The sequence below is a fragment of the Gossypium hirsutum genome, chromosome D11, assembly GCF_007990345.1.
Source record: "Gossypium hirsutum isolate 1008001.06 chromosome D11, Gossypium_hirsutum_v2.1, whole genome shotgun sequence".
Taxonomy (NCBI): Eukaryota; Viridiplantae; Streptophyta; class Magnoliopsida; order Malvales; family Malvaceae; genus Gossypium; species Gossypium hirsutum.
Window position 1 is genome coordinate 71,678,670 of NC_053447.1, and position 16,510 is coordinate 71,695,179.

Below are 16,510 nucleotides of genomic sequence, written 5' to 3' on the forward strand. Positions count from 1 at the left end.
CTGTTTGGACCTTCAATAACAAATTTGGCTGGAATTCCAAACAGCTAAAAGAGTGCCCTGCATCAATGAATATCATGAATTTGAATACCTCCAAAAGCCTGTCAATATCACAGGTACCATCTAAGATAGTAATCAGTTGGCATATATTAAGAGAAAACATAAATATATATAAAGATAGGATAGGTAAGTGCTTAAATGAAGAAAAGGCCTCTCTCCACATCAATGATTTTTTAGACTAAAATTATTAGAAGCAATTGTCAAGTTATTATTATGATTTAAAAGTAAAAAGCAAATAGATAAGTTAGCACCTCTTTTTATGCATATAAAATGATTGAAGTTCACTAATGCCTTTCTCCAATGCCTTACTGCACAAATCAGCAAAAATATTATGAAAGAGGATAAGTAAAAAGTAGGATTAAAACAAAGGGACTTTAACAAGGAAATTAACAGTATCCAACTTCAATGAAAAATGGCATCAGACCCCTGACTTGGAGATTCAATATACCACTCTTATTTTTCTTCAAAAAAAGATAAGGTCATCAAAATAAATAAATAGCAAAGACCAACCTGACACAACCGAATGTTGGGGATGTGAGCAATCTTTTGCCAATCAGTGCCAATGTCCTTCCGACATCTTTCCTCCAACTGAGGAAGTCCTTCTATTCCTAAAATTTGCAAATTGGTTAGGCAACGCATCTCGTCCGGAAGAGATGTTAAATTAGGCAAATGACAGAGATAAAGCCCTTGCAGATTTGTTAGATGTTGAAGCCCAATGGGGAGAGACACCAGCTTTGGAATACTAACAATCTCCAAACGAGAGAGATTCTTAAGGGGTTCCCATTGCATGCCCTCTAAATCAACCTCCTTCCAATCTCTTATTGTTAATCTTTCGAGGCTGGTGAGATGTTGCAGGCACTCATCTAGCGTGTGAGTGTCCAACCCGTCAATGTTGTGTACATCAAAAGATTTCAATTTGGAGAGACGAAGAGAAGAGGTTGAAGTTGATGGGGCCTTAGCATTGATGTTCATCTTGATAGTCTGCTTTAACGGCCTTGAACTGGTATTCGACAACATTAGATATTCATCGAGTGATGGATACAGTGGCATGAAATTCAAAGGGCAATTTCTAATGTTTAACGAGGAAAGACAAGGAATGCCATGGTTGATGTTCCCATAACTTCTTTGGCAATTCTTGAAGCCGGTGACACTGATCAAGTTTCAGCGCTAGCAAATTCTGAATCTTGCAAATACTCTTTGGGAGAATCTTAAGACAGAGATTATAAGAAAGATCAAGGTACCTCAAATGTTTCAACTTGTAAATGGAGGGTGAAATCATCTGAATACCTAAACATTGCAAATCCAATACACGCAAGCATCTACAATTTGCAATTACAAAATCCCAAGTTTCTTCGCTCAATTTTGGAAAATCATTGTTTGGATACTGTAACAAGGTTCGCAACTTCTTTCCCTTAAACAAAGGAATTAGTGAAGGTTTAATTGATATGTGGCGACATTTTTCACCAACATCACTTGCAATTTTATTTGAATCTACAATACTACTCTCCATCCCTGCTACTGATTCAGCTAGATCATGCATTAAATCATGCATTTTACATGTTAGCCCTTCCCATGAATATCTTTCTCCTACTTCTTGGAAGAAACTTCTTTCAACTAAATCTTTAAAATACCCAAACCCGATCTCCTCGACAGATTGACTTTGATTCAATTGCTTTATGAAACCTTGTGCAATCCAAAACTGAACAAGCGCTTGTACTTCAATTCTGTAATCTTTTGGATACAATTGGCAATAAGCAAAGCAATGCTTCAAATAAGATGGGAGATGATCATAACTCAATTTCAGTATAGGTAGAAGTTCTCCTTCAATTTGTGATATTTTAGCAAGTTCATTTTCTTTGAAAGAATACCACTCATTTGCAGTTTTCTTCAAAGATAATGTACCAGCTATCGTCCTTATGGCTAAGGGAACCCCACCACACCTTTCCGAAATCTGTCTCCCTACTTCCACAAAGGCTGAATTTGTTGAGTCTGCATATCCTTGCTCAAATGCTATCCTTTTGAACAAAGACCAAGCATCATCATCAGACAAGCCTTTCAGTTTCAAAACATGGGATTGACATTTATTAGTTATCTCCGCTACCCTTAGAGATCGAGTCGTTACTATTATCCTACTCCCTTTAGCCCCACCCATCAATAACTTCTTTAGCCTAGACCACTTTTCTGGGTCCTCATTCCAAATGTCATCCAAAACAAGCAAATATTTTTTCCCATCAATTTTATCTCGAAGTTGTTTTTGCAATTGATCCATTTCAAGATTTTGATCAGGTGCTTGATGAGTCACAGATTTGATAATGTTTGCTACAATAACTTTCACATCAAAATCATCTGAAACACACGCAAACATCGTTAAGTCAAAATGATTTTTGACCATTTCCTGGTTATAGACAAGTTGGGCCAAAGCAGTCTTCCCTAACCCTCCAAACCCCACAATTGGAATGATATAAACATTCTCTTCACTTTGAAACTCCAACACGAGTTTTAGAAGAGCTGCTTTATCATCATCCCTCCCTATTATGTCATCTTCACGCTCAAAAGAGTGCGTTTGCTGCCTCCTTTTAGTCATGAAAGAGGTTTCCGCGGGGCGATCACGCGGAATGAAGCCAAAAGTGTTGGCCTCCCTTTCAATTGAAGTTAATCTCGCCTTAATGGCCTTCATTTTCCGACCCATTTTGAGACCATAAGCAAATTGGTTTGAGGTTGAGAAGAAAAGGCGTACCTCTTTCGCCAGCTTGTTCCCACCCGATACATCTTTCCGCAAAGCTTCAGTAGAGAAATCATCGAGCAAGTCGTCGGCATCATAAAGTACATATTTCAGCTCTTCAAGCCAAACTTTGACGAGATTGTCGGTCACCGATTTCTCTTCAGCGTCAAGAAGCACAGCTTTGATTTGACAGACAGTGCGTTTGAGGTCGTGGATGTCATGTTTTAGATTCCACCACAGCCCAACTTGAGAGAGAGCACAAGAGCTCAACTTAGTAATAAGCTCTAGGGCGAGGTCGAATGCAATTGCTTCGGCCATTGCTGGTTCAAACAGAAATCAAGCAAAGAAGGGTTATTGCAAGAGGAGGAGTAAAATGAGAATGATTGGAACAAGATGAAACACAAATGTGGATCCATACATGCAGAGACTTGAGTATATTTATAGATATTACCATCCACCCACCAAGTAGCATAATTAAATAAAAAGCATTACATTTTTTCCTTTTTATCCTTCTTATAATTAATTTAATAATTTTATTTAATGTCATACAATTAACAATTAATGAATAAAACGATATTATATTATAATATTTTTAATGAATAAATAATTTTACTTTCTAATAAAATAATCTTATTGGGTGTATAATATAATTATATCATACATTAAACATAAAAATCCATTAATTTAATATCTTAAAAGTGTGCATCTTTTATGATTCTAATGTAGAATTTTCTTTTTTACCTAAATATTATATTTTCCTTTTTGTTAAAAAACAAAATAAGAAAATATTAATTTCATAATAATGAATAAATAAATGTAGCATTCGAAAACTTGGCTCACTAATTAGTGCATGTTTTATTTATTCAAAAAGTGAGGCTCAAAAATCCTTCTTTTTCGAGTTCAAAGAAAATACAAAAATTAAGGTTCACAAACATCAATTTTCTAAATTTATATAGTGCAACAAATTACATGGGCTTAATTGTAATTTTTTTAAAACGTTTCACATACAGCTTTTTTTTTTTTTTTCTATTGTGAACATTGAAAAAAAATTAGAACAATAATTTAAGTTGTAAAATTGATCAATTGAATTGTTTAGATATTTAGTTTTCATTTAAAACTATACATACTTAAGGATTGAATTATTCGTTCAATATTCAAATCGATTATTAGATAAATTATTTTTTAATTCAAATACACAAATATAGAATCACAACTCAGCTCGATCTATATAGTTTCAAAAATTACTCAGGGCAGAATTCCCCTCCCCTAAATTTGGAAAATTTTCATTAAGCCTTCAATTTTTTTGAAATTTTTAATTAGACTTTACCTTAGTTTAATTGAAAACAGCTCACAAGGTACAAATTGAACATATATAGACATCTCTTCTCCCCTTGCTTGAGTTGTTGAACTAAACTAACTTTCTTCATATAATATTAATTTTACCCAAAATTTTCCTGTTCAACGAAAACAAAATTCCTAAAATACAAAAGTTAATGGAAGATAAAGAAGACATTGGATCTAGGTTTAATTGTTTTGTAATAAGCTAAAAGGGATGCAGTGGTTGCAGGGCATCCATATTTGTATCCTCAAAATTTGGTAACTGAAGGGAGCTATGCTAAGCATTCAACCAATCATTAGGTACTGCAACGTTTTCATTAAATGATAGTCTTACATAATGTACACAAGATTGCCTGTTAATTAGTTGTGTTTCCATGTGTTGGATTATTATTTGAAACCCCGAAAGAGAAAAATGTATATATTTTTTTTAAGTTGACACACAAAAAAGTAAAAATAAAGGAGAATAAAGAACACAACCAAGATGTTTCCGCAGTTCAAAACTCATCCTACATTTGTGAGCTTTGTCTAGAGATAAAATCGCTATAAACTTCACAGTACAATGAAATTATTTATGCCCAACCCTCCAAACTTGGTGCAACCTCACCTTTGTACAATTAACTAAATACTCTTCCAACTTACATTAGCTATGCAAGAGAAAATCAACACTCATAAGGTGGCACTCAAATAATAGTTACTAAGTGTGCCTCTAAGTCCACAAATCATCTATATATACAAGCTCCAAGATCAGCTGATGAAGAATGCATACAGATTGACTCGTCAACAAAGAAAAACAGAAAAAGGAAGAACAAATGTGCATAGAGAGGAGGATTTCATGGGAGCACAATGCCATGGACAGATCAGCTGATGAAGAATGCATGTCCTGCTTTTTGGCTCTTCCATTGAACTCGTGCTGAAAAAGAAGCAGCTTAGTCACGAGGTTATATTAGATCATTTGAAATTATGAGATTATTATGATTTTAAAAATGTAAAGCAATTAAGTAATTACCACCTATTTTTCTGCATCTAAATTCTTGAAGTTGTCAAATGCCTTTCAGAAAAATACATGCCAATCGAATATGTGGGCAGATAAACAAATGAGGGTAGCAAGTATGATCTCTGCTTTTTGTATTGCATGCTATGCTCTGCCGAAGAATAGAGCCAAAAGCTAACAAAAATGAAGGGTAAAAAGATTAATGGAAACCTTGTAGTTTTCAAAGGTGAATAAATAAGGACAATTAAGATCGGTGTTAACAATTTTAACTAATATTTTGAAAACATTTGAAAACATTTTAAATAAGTTAAAATATATAATATAAAAAATCTATAAAAAAATTTCAAAATTCAATTATTGTAATATAAAACTTTCATATCTAAAAACCCTAAATTAAATTAAACTATTTCAATTGAATTCAACAAACAAATTGGACCGAAAACCAATTAATTGATTGGTTCGGCCACCGTATGTGAATTTAATTTCGTATTTATTTAATTTGGTTAGCACATATTAATAGTTTTCATATTCTCTTTAGTTTTTGTATTTTCGGATTGTGTAAAATTTAAAATTTAAATATTTTTATGTTCATATTTTTTTTTATAAATATATAGGGGTAAGCTCTCACTAACTTTTTGAAGCTTTTAGGAGTTCCTTCTATTGAAGCAATATCATGAGCGAATCTATAATCAATATATATGAGAAAGAAAAAATATATAAAAAAGTAAAATAAAAAATAAAAATAGACTTGAACACTTATGGATGTTAAATTTATAATAAGCTTAAGTAAAAGGGTTAAAATAATCAAACTATTGTCTAACTCATGCTATGAAAAAGAAATCACAGTTAAAAGAATATTGTATGCTTCAATGAAAGTCACAATTTATCTTTGATCATGCTTGTTCGCAACTAAGTAGCTATAATGTAACTACATGTTCCTACAAACCTCGCACTAGTCGACTTTGCCCTATGATCCATTAGTCGAATTTGTGACGTCTATATTTTAATATGCGAGGTATTTAAAGAAATAGATACATCAATTTATTTTTGTAGTGGATAAATATAATTATTTATTTACTCAATATATAAACATAAAATGATGTCATATTAATAATTTATGAAAATTAGATCAAATTAAAATTTCATGTATAAAATTACATATTATGCCAAAATTTATATATAGTTTTGAGATTTATCCCATTTTCCTATTAACTTGGCCATTAGCTTGAGCATTAAATGTTCGCTCAAATATGATAGGGGACATACTTAAAACACATGTGTACATGCTATATAGGCAACTTTAATCTAATTTGTTAAAAAAAGAAGAAGAAGAAGAAGAAGTAATCCTCTTAAATTTTATAATCTCAACGTGTTTTTAATATGTTAGAATCAAGTTATCAATATGATGAGTACACAAGTATTTACAATTTAATCCATGTCAAATGAGAACAGAAATTTAAAATCTAAATTGACAGCTACAAAAATGAAATGATTTTATTGATATAATATTAATACTTTCAAAACTTAATTAAAATATTTTATAATTTATAAATTAATTTTAAAATTAATTAATAAATTGAGAATATTTAATACAAATAACTTCTTATATGAATATAAATAATTATAACACATTTATTATTAAATGAAAATAATGTTGTTTGGTTGGAAATAGTCCCACCATATTTTACGTTTGGGGAACAAAGCGACGGTGTTTTGGTTGGAGAAGAAGGAAGTAACGTCGTTAAGTACATCGTTTTGTTTATCTTTATTTTAAATTTGTTTTCTCGTTTTCTATTTGATGCCGCTAATATTCTTTTTTGAGTAAACTATATTAAAAGTCATTCAACTAGTTAAAAAGTTACAAAATGATCACCAAATTATTAGTAATTTCTTTTACCTAATTATGAAAAGTTACAAAATAATAAATTTTTATTATTATCTAACGCATACGAGTATTTGTTATTTTTTTCTTTGAATTTTTCATTTATTCATTGAATGAATTAAAAAATTTCTCTTTAAAAAATTTACTCGGGGCAGAACATAACAAGAGCCAAAGCTTCAGCTTGTAATATTGGCTTGTGCCATGATAGGCCTTTATAAGGTGTTGTTCAACTTATAATTTGGTGTGCCAACATAAGCATCAACACACAAGTCATGTATATACAGCCAGGACATCGACATCTTTTGGAAGAGTCCTAGTCCAAGCATCATAATTGAACATAGCCTTGGAATACCGTCTAAAACAATTATTGTCTCATAATCAATTGTGCATCCCTGCATTTGAATACTGTTTGGAACATTTAAAATGTGTTTTTTCCTGAGTTGGTACATATTATGCAACAAGGAAAATAAAGAACACAATTAAGATGTTTACGCAGTTCGAAACTCGTCCTACGTCTGCGGGGCTTTGCCCAAAGATGAATCCACTATGAACTTCATAGTACAAAGAAATGATTTAAGCTTAACCCCTCAAACACTTAATTATACATCTGAAGCATCTTCCTTTTTTTCTTGTTTGGACCTTCAATAACAAATTTGGCTGGAATTCTAAACAGCTAAAAGAGTGCCCTGCATCAATGAATATTATGAATTTGAATACCTCCAAAAGCCTGTCAATATCACAGGTACCATCCAAGATAATACTCAGTTGGCATATATTAAGAGAAAACATAAATATATATAAATACATATAATACAACCACATCAAGGATTTTTTAGAATTAAATTATTAGAAGCAATTGTCAAGTTATTATTATGACTTAAAAGTAAAAAGCAAATAGATAAATTAGCACCTCTTTTTATGCATAAAAAATTATTGAAGTTCACTAATGCCTTTCTCCAATGCCTTAATGCACAAATCACCAAAAATATTATGAAAGATGATAAGTAAAAAGTAGGATTAAAACAAAGGGATTTTAACAAGGAAATTAACAGTATCCAACTTCAATGAAAAATGGCATCAGACCCCTCACTTGGAGATTCAATATACCACTCTTATTTTTCTTCAAAAAAAGATAAGGTCATCATAATAAATAAATAACAAAGACAGACCAACCTGATTCAACCAAATGTTGGGGATGTGAGCAATCTTTTGCCAATCAGCGCCAATGTCCTTCCGACATCTTTCCTCCAACTGAGGAATTTCTTGTATGTGTAAATACTTCAAACTGGTTAGGCAATGCATCTGGTGCGGAAGAGATGTTAAATTGGGCAAATTAACGAGAAAAAGCCGTTGCAGATTTGTTAGATGTTGAAGCCACTCCGGAAGATGCCGACACTTTGGAATATTTTGCAGCTGTAGAAAGCGTAGGCTTGTATGATCTTGGAATATTTGGATGCCAGCCCCAGATAACTCCAGCTCCTTGCAGTCCATTACTAAAAAGTCTTCAAGGGAAGTGAGATGTTGGAACACAGGAAGAAGTGACCTCAATCCATTGCAGTTATGAATTTTTAATGTTTTCAATTGAACAAGATGTTGAAGCCCAATGGGGAGAGACACCAGCTTTGGAATATTATCAATCTCCAAATGAGAGAGATTCTTAAGGGGTTCCCATTGCATGCCCTCTAAATCAACCTCCTTGCAATCTCTTATTGTTAATCTTTTGAGGCTGGTGAGATGTTGCAGGCACTCATCTAGCGTGTGAGTGTCCAACCCCTCAATGTTGTATACATGGAAAGATTTCAATTTGGAGAGTGGAAGAGAAGAGGTTGAAGTTGATGGGGCCTTAGCATTGATGTTCATTTTGATAGTCTGCTTTAACGGCCTTGAACTGGTATAGAACAACATTAGACCTTCATCGAGTGATGGATACAGTGGCATTAAAATTAAAGGGCAATTTTGAATGCCTAAAGAGGAAAGACTAGGAAATGCCATGGTTGATGTTCCCATAACTGTTGTGTCGTCCTCGTTGGAATCATCATCGATTGGTTTTGTCGTCCTCCACCAACTCTTCATATTCGGACAGTTCCAGAGCGAAAGATGCTTCAGTGATGGGAAGAATGATTGTGGTTCTCCTTGACTTCCTTTTGGGCTATTATCATCCATGTACTCCAGCTTAGTACAATCATCTATAGTCAGCCCTTTAAGACAAGGAAATTGCGCAAAGGACGGGATTTGTCTGAAATTACCACCACTTATGAAAATTTTGACGAGATTTGTGAGCAAAGGAAGCCAACTTGGAAACTTGGCATCACCCCTCCATCTTTCAATACAGAGCTCCTTGAGATTAGGATGGGGCTGGAGGTCTTCAAGTGACTTCTCATCATCATCATCATCATCATCTTCATCATCAGAATCAAATTTCCATTGTAAACCCAACCATCTCAAATGTTGCTTCTCTTTCAAATTAGCAGCCTTAAACTTCTCTTTTGCATTTTTTACGAATCCCAAATTTGTTATTCCTAACCCTCCCCTTAAGTTGTTAAGCAGTCTCAATTCACTTAGATCTGCACCGCCATGGGACCCATCTTTATCCACTACAAACATGCTTAACGTCTCAAGTGAAGTCAGCTTCCCTATTCCACGTGGCATATGAGTTAAACTAATACAATGTTCACACTCAAGATGGGTAAGATTCACCAATTTTTCAATCTTCTTTGGCAATTCTTTAAGCCCATCACACCCATCAAGTTTCAGCGCTAGCAAATTCTGAATCTTGCAAATACTCTCTGGGAGAATCTTAATATTGAAATTCCAAGAAAGATCAAGGTACCTCAAATGTTTCAACTTACAAATGGAGGGTGAAATCTTTTGAATACCTATAGAATTCAATTTCAATACACGCAAGCATCTACAATTTGCAATTATCAAATCCCAAGTTTCATAGCTGAAATCTTGACTTATTTTGTCTTGAAAATGTAACAAGGTTCGCAATTTCTTTCCCTTAAACAAAGGAATTAATGAAGGTTTAATTGATATGTGTCGCCATTTTTCACCATCACTTGCAATTTTATTTGAATCTACAATACTACTCTCCATCCCTGCTACTGATTCAGCTAGATCATGCATTAAATCATGCATTTTACATGTTAGCCCTTCCCTTGAATATCTTTCTCCTACTTCTTGGAAGAAACTTATTTCAACTAAATCTTTAAAATACCCAAACCCGATCTCCTCCAGAGATTGACTTTGATTCAATTGCTTTATGAAACCCTGTGCAATCCAAATTTGAACAAGCTCTTGTACTTTAATTCTGTAATCTTTTGGATACAATCGGCAATAAGCAAAGCAATGCTTCAAATGAGACGGGAGATGATCATAACTCAATTTCAGTATAGGTAGAAGTTCTCCTTCAATTTGTGATATTTTAGCAAGTTCATTTTCTTTGAAAGAATGCCACTCATTTGCAGTTTTCTTCAAAGATAATGTACCAGCTATCGTCCTTATGGCTAAGGGAACCCCACCACACCTTTCCGAAATCTGTTTCCCTACTTCCACAAAGGCTGAATTTGTTGAGTCTGCATATCCTTGTTCAAATGCTATCTTTCTGAACAAAGACCAAGCATCATCATCAGACAAGCCTTTCAATTTCAAAACATGGGATTGACATTTATTAATTATCTCCGCTACCCTTAGAGATCGAGTAGTTACTATTATCCTACTCCCTTTAGCCCCACCCATCAATAACTTCTTTAGCCTAGACCACTTCTCTGGGTCCTGATTCCAAATGTCATCCAAAACAAGCAAATATTTTTTCCCATCAATTTTATCTCGAAGTTGTTTTTGCAATTGATCCATTTCAAGATTTTGATCAGGTGCTTGATTAGTCACAGATTTGATAATGTTTGCTACAATAACTTTCACATCAAAATCATCTGAAACACACGCAAACATCGTTAAGTCGAAATGATTTTTGACCATTTCATGGTTATAGACAAGTTGGGCCAAAGCAGTCTTCCCTAACCCTCCAAACCCCACAATTGGAATGACATAAACATTCTCTTCACTTTGAAACTCCAACACGAGTTTTAGAAGAGCTGCTTTATCATCATCCCTCCCTATTATGTCATCTTCAAGCTCAAAAGAGTGCGTTTGCTGCCTCCTTTTTGTCATGAAAGAGGTTTCCGCGGGGCGATCACGAGGAATGAAGCCAAAAGTGTTGGCCTCCCTTTCAATTGAAGCTAATCTCGCCTTAATGGCCTTCATTTTCCGACCCATTTTGAGACCATAAGCAAATTGGTTTGAGGTTAAGAAGAAAAGGCGTACCTCTTTCGTCAGCTTGTTCCCACCCGATACATCTTTCCGCAAAGCTTCAGTAGAGAAATCATCGAGCAAGTCGTCGGCCTCATAAAGTACATCTTTCAGCTCTTCAAGCCAAACTTTGACGAGATTGTCGGTCACCGATTTCTCTTCTGCGTCAAGAAGCACAGCTTTGATTTGACAGACAGTGCGTCTGAGATCGTGGATGTCATGTTTGAGATTCCACCACAGCCCAACTTGAGAGAGAGCACGAGAGCTCAACTTAATAATGAGCTCTGCGGCAATGACGGAAGCAATTGCTTCGGCCATGGTTGGTTCAAACTGAAATCAAGGCAAAAAGTGTTTGATTCGTGAAAGAGGAGAACTAAAATGAGAATGATTCCAACAAGATGAAGCACAGATGTGGATCCATCCACCCAGCAAGTAGTATAATTAAATAAAAAGTCATGTTGATTGGTGGGAAATGGTCCCTCCAAGTTAAAGTCATGTTGATTGGTGGGAAATGTCCCTCCATGTGACACAAATTTCTGAATGGAGACAAAGTTGGGATGATGAGAAATTTCTCAATGCTCTGCACAATGTGGAGCCGTAGAAATAATTGAAATTAATGAAAAGGCTACGAAAGAAAAGAGAAAAAGGAGACAAATCCCATGGAATCCAAGGTGTTTTGATTGAAGTCTTTCTAAACCTTCTTCCCACTTACTTTGTGTAATTGCGCGAGTTTAACTTAAATTCAATATTTTATTTTTGAGTTTAACTTTGGTTGAATATATAAAATAAAAAATTCAATAAAACTCATTCACCATTAGAATAAAATATTATTAAATCCCAATCCGATTAAATCAATAATTTAAACATAACTTAATGACTACTAAATCAAATTTAAATCTTTTTTGAATCGAATTCAATTAACTTACAAGTGATTATCATGTTCACATTTCTCACCTACCTACTTAGCTTTGATTTTGTCTTGTAAAGTAACTTGGTGTCTATAATTATATATTACGACAATAGTTACTGTTCATTACTATTTTAGTATACCCTTATTATTAAATCTTTTTATATTAATGGGTACGTTAATTTGCTATTAATTTTAATTCTGATTCAACTGTACATATGTAAAAAAAATGCATACATATATTTTTTTACATTGGATTAATATAATTGCTTGTCTATGTAATATATCAAAGTAAAATGTAAGAGGTTGATTTAGCATATCCCAAAACATTTTGTTATAGCTTGGATGGTTATTCTTGACAAGTTGCGCTATCACCTGCGAAGCCTAGTAGAGACTCCTAAAATGATAAATTTTTAATTTAGACATTTTATAATTTATAAAATTTTAAATTAATAGTGATAAAATTATAATTTGATCATCTAAAAAATTATAAAAATTTAATTTAATTCTTTAAAAATTATAAAAATACATTACTATAAAAATATATAATTTAATTCCAAGTAAAAAAATTTTTAGCTCGGCTACTATTGCCAACAAAAGAAAAATTAATTTCGTTTTTGAACATGTACAACATGTGGAAAGATATTGGGTTTATGTCAGCTCCATGGGAATGTGTATTTAATTGGTATTGAAGGAAAAATCATTACTTAATACCATCATGAAGATTGCTTCCACTGCTCATATCTATTTAATTATTTTAATACACATATAATTGTTTTATTGTGAGTTGAATGATTTTGGTTTGTTTATTTAAGATATTTTATTTTTAAATATATTTTTAATCATTTATTTTACATATACATGTATTTTAACTTAATATATTTAATACTGTTTTTTTATAAAAAAAAAACCCAAAGGTCACTATCTCATTTTAAGTTGCATCATAAATTACAACGTTATGAATATCGATCGTTAGGATAATTCATCTCAAAAGACAAATTACTACACTTAGAAAGAGCCCAATTACAAAGAGAATCGGCTAATTTGTTATAACCACGTTTCACCCATTTGACCTCGAAAGAAACAAAAGAATTACGCATTTTGTGAGCTCCTTGATGCAGTGATCAAGGATCGTTATGTCCTCCTTGTGAAAACTAAAGCGGTTGACAATGCTAGCACAATCTGTTTCAAAAATGACATTATTGGCTTTAAGAAATTGAGCAAGCCGCCAAAAATCATCGATGAGGGCATCTAATTCCGCTTTAATAGTGATTTTTTATTCTCATTTTATCGATATTTTTACATTTGAATTCAAATACATATTCTACAATTAACTTTAATCTCACTGTTACAATACTTAACCTCACTAAATTACTTGTTTAACATGATTATCGTGAATTTATAGAAAGAACAATCACGAAGCAAATGTAGATGCACTTATGTTTAAAGTGTTTATTAATTATTTTGAAAAATGAAAGTATAATAACTTTTTTGGCATTCCAACTTTATAAAAGAATTATTTTAGCTCTCTATTTACTTTCATTTTCTTTTAGTCTTTGAACTTATATTTTTTTGTCAAACCATCCAAAATGGGTTAAAAAGTATTTAATTATTTTTATCTACTTAAAATAATTTTAAAAAAATCTATGAAAAAAACTTTGAAAATTTGTCAAATGATATTTAAAAGCCGTAAAATAAAGTTTATTTTATTAAAATAATTATAAAAATTTATAATAAAAAATCGTACTAAACTAAATTATAATGGATGGATAAAAAAATATAATCGAATTAAACTAATATCACTTGATTTTATTGCACCAAACTGGACATAAAAGATTTTCTTATACTAAATTATTAACTTTGCTGATGTGGCTTCCACATGGAAGCCAATGTGTATGCTACATTAGCAATTGATTAATTTTTTTTAAAAAATTTAAAATAGTTTTTAATAATTTTTATACTTTTTAAAACTTTTAATAAGTTGTATACTTTTTTAAATTTTTATATTTAGAACATTAGTTAATTGCTAATGTGGCATCCATGTGTATGCCATGCAAGTTTAAGGACTAAATTGATTTTTTCATAAAGTTAGAAGGTTAAATAAATCATTATGCCAAAATATAATAGAGAATTTAAAAAAAATGAAAATATTTATATTTTATTTTATATTTGTTTAGGTTCAGCCTGGTCCAAAATATAAACTTAAAGTCTGTTCAAATTTGTAAACAGTTAACTCAAACTCATTTTAAATCCACTCATACTATTTTTAAAAAAATTTAAATGAATTTATATTATTTTTAACTTAATATTTAATATTTTTACATTTTTATTAAAATTTTATATATAGTCATCTTAAGATTATAATAGTATTATAATTTTTATTTTTATTTGTTACAAATTACATAACATATAAAATTAACATAATATAAAATATTGCAAACTTAAAAATTGGGTCGGGCCAAACTTAGGCTTTAAATATTCAAATTCAAGCTCGACTCATATTTTAAATGGGACTATTTTTTGAATTTAATAGTTTTACCTAAATCCTCTAAAATTTCAAATGAACCTCTGAGCTTGACAAAGAACAGTAAGTCTCTTTCCCTTTTCTTTCCCTATTGTTTTGGAGAAACAATACAGTAAGATCAGCTGATGAAAAATGCATACAGATCGACTCTTCAACAAAGAAAAAGAAAGAACAAATGTGCATAGAGAGGAGGATTTAGGGGAGCACAATGTTGTTCCAATAGGGTCGGAAGCGTGTAAATTATTGTACTAAAAAATCACACAAAGTTCAATTCCCAGGGAAGAGAGGTGGATCACATGGATCTCTTAAATACCAAGTCTTTCCTTAGTCAGAATATCCCTTCTATAGTAATTTAATAGCACAATTAAATACTACTATTATACCCTCAAATATTGAAAGAAAAATAGGACAAGAAAGAACATAAGAGTTTTAACGAGGTTCGGTAAATTATACCTACGTCCTCGGGCACTAACACCAGATGATAACTTTACTATCTTCAAAATATTACAAACAAATAGAATTCCTTAAGAATTCTCAAATGGGAGAAGAGAGAAAACTAAGAGAGAAAGATTGGTTGGGATTGTTGAAATGAAAAATGAAAAGGCCTATTTATAGTTGAAGTTCAGGGACTAACTTGCAAATGGCCTAAAAAATTAGGGACCAAAATTGCAATTATCCCATTCAACTTTTCAACAGTCAGTGCAACTTGCTCAACCTTTTTAACAAGTTGCTTCCTACCTTTGTTGACCTTTCAACAATCTCCACCTTGAAGATTTGATTAGGATAATCACATCTTCACACACTTCCTTCAACTCCCCAAATTCGATAAAGTTATCTTTTGTAGTGCCTCTAAATGCGCTCTCGAGCGCCATACACCTGTAGGTGCTCAAATTCTCAGGATGTTAATCAAGTTCAAACAATGATTAAACTTGATTGTTGTTACCACTTTGGTCATCATATCTGCGGGATTATCTGCTGTCGGAATCTTCTGAAGTAGAATTTTTCCTTTTTCAAAGACTTCCCGCACAAAGTGATATCTTACGTCGATATGCTTGGTTCTTGAATGATAGACTTGATTTTTCGCTAAATGAATAGCACTCTGACTGTCACAATATAGACTAATGTGACTTTGAACAACTCCCAAGTCTTTCAATAATCCATTAAGCCAAATAGCCTCCTTAACAGCTTCTGTAACTGCCATATATTCTGCCTCTGTAGTAGACACAGCTACTGTAGACTGTAAGGTGGACTTCCAACTCACTGGGGCTTTCGCAAGAGTAAACAGATACCCCGTAGTTGAACGACGTTTATCTAAATCACCAGCAAAGTCGGAATCAACATATCCAACTACAAACTGACCAAGTGCTTCATCCTGTTCAAAATTAAACCAACATCTACGGTTTTTCGAAGATACCGTAGAATCTATTTCACAGCTTGCCAATGTCCTTTTCCAGGATCATGCATATACCTGCTCACAACTCCAATAGCTTGTGAAATGTCAGGCCTCGTACACACCATCGCATACATCAAACTCCCAACTGCATTAGCATATGGGACTTTCACCATATATTCTCTTTCATCTTCAGTCTTCGGAGATAATTGAGCACTAAGTTTCAAATGAGAAGCAAGTGGGGTACTTACATGTTTTGTGTTTTCATTTACACCAAAACATTGTAATACCTTTTTCAGATATTACTTCTGATTTAAACAGAGTTTGCCTCTCGGTCTATTTCTACTTATCTCCATGCCGAGAGTCTTCTTGGCCTCACCTAGATCTTTCA

The 16,510-nt window shown here is 32.7% G+C and overlaps 2 protein-coding genes across 3 annotated transcripts in view; both read right to left on the reverse strand.

The window, feature by feature from the left end:
• LOC107934593 (putative disease resistance protein RGA3) overlaps positions 1 to 16,510 on the reverse strand; it is a 47,643-nt gene continuing 31,133 nt past the window's right edge. Inside the window, exons 2-3 of the transcript XR_005920864.1 lie at positions 309 to 365; positions 1 to 57 (exon numbers count right to left, since the gene is read on the reverse strand). The gene's annotated coding sequence lies outside the window, so the exon portion shown is untranslated. The remainder of the gene's footprint in view (positions 58 to 308; positions 366 to 16,510) is intronic.
• LOC107934558 (putative disease resistance protein RGA3) lies at positions 7,347 to 11,734 on the reverse strand. 2 transcript variants are annotated; one of them, XM_041105223.1, is made up of 2 exons: positions 8,164 to 11,734; positions 7,347 to 7,676 (listed from the first exon to the last, which is right to left on the reverse strand). In XM_041105223.1, exons 1-2 carry the CDS (start codon positions 11,614 to 11,616, stop codon positions 7,656 to 7,658), a joined length of 3,474 nt encoding a protein of 1,157 aa, XP_040961157.1. In that variant the 5' UTR covers positions 11,617 to 11,734; the 3' UTR covers positions 7,347 to 7,655. The 2 variants fall into 2 exon arrangements, with proteins under 2 accessions (XP_040961157.1, XP_040961156.1); XM_041105222.1 differs by having other exon boundaries at positions 7,347 to 7,717.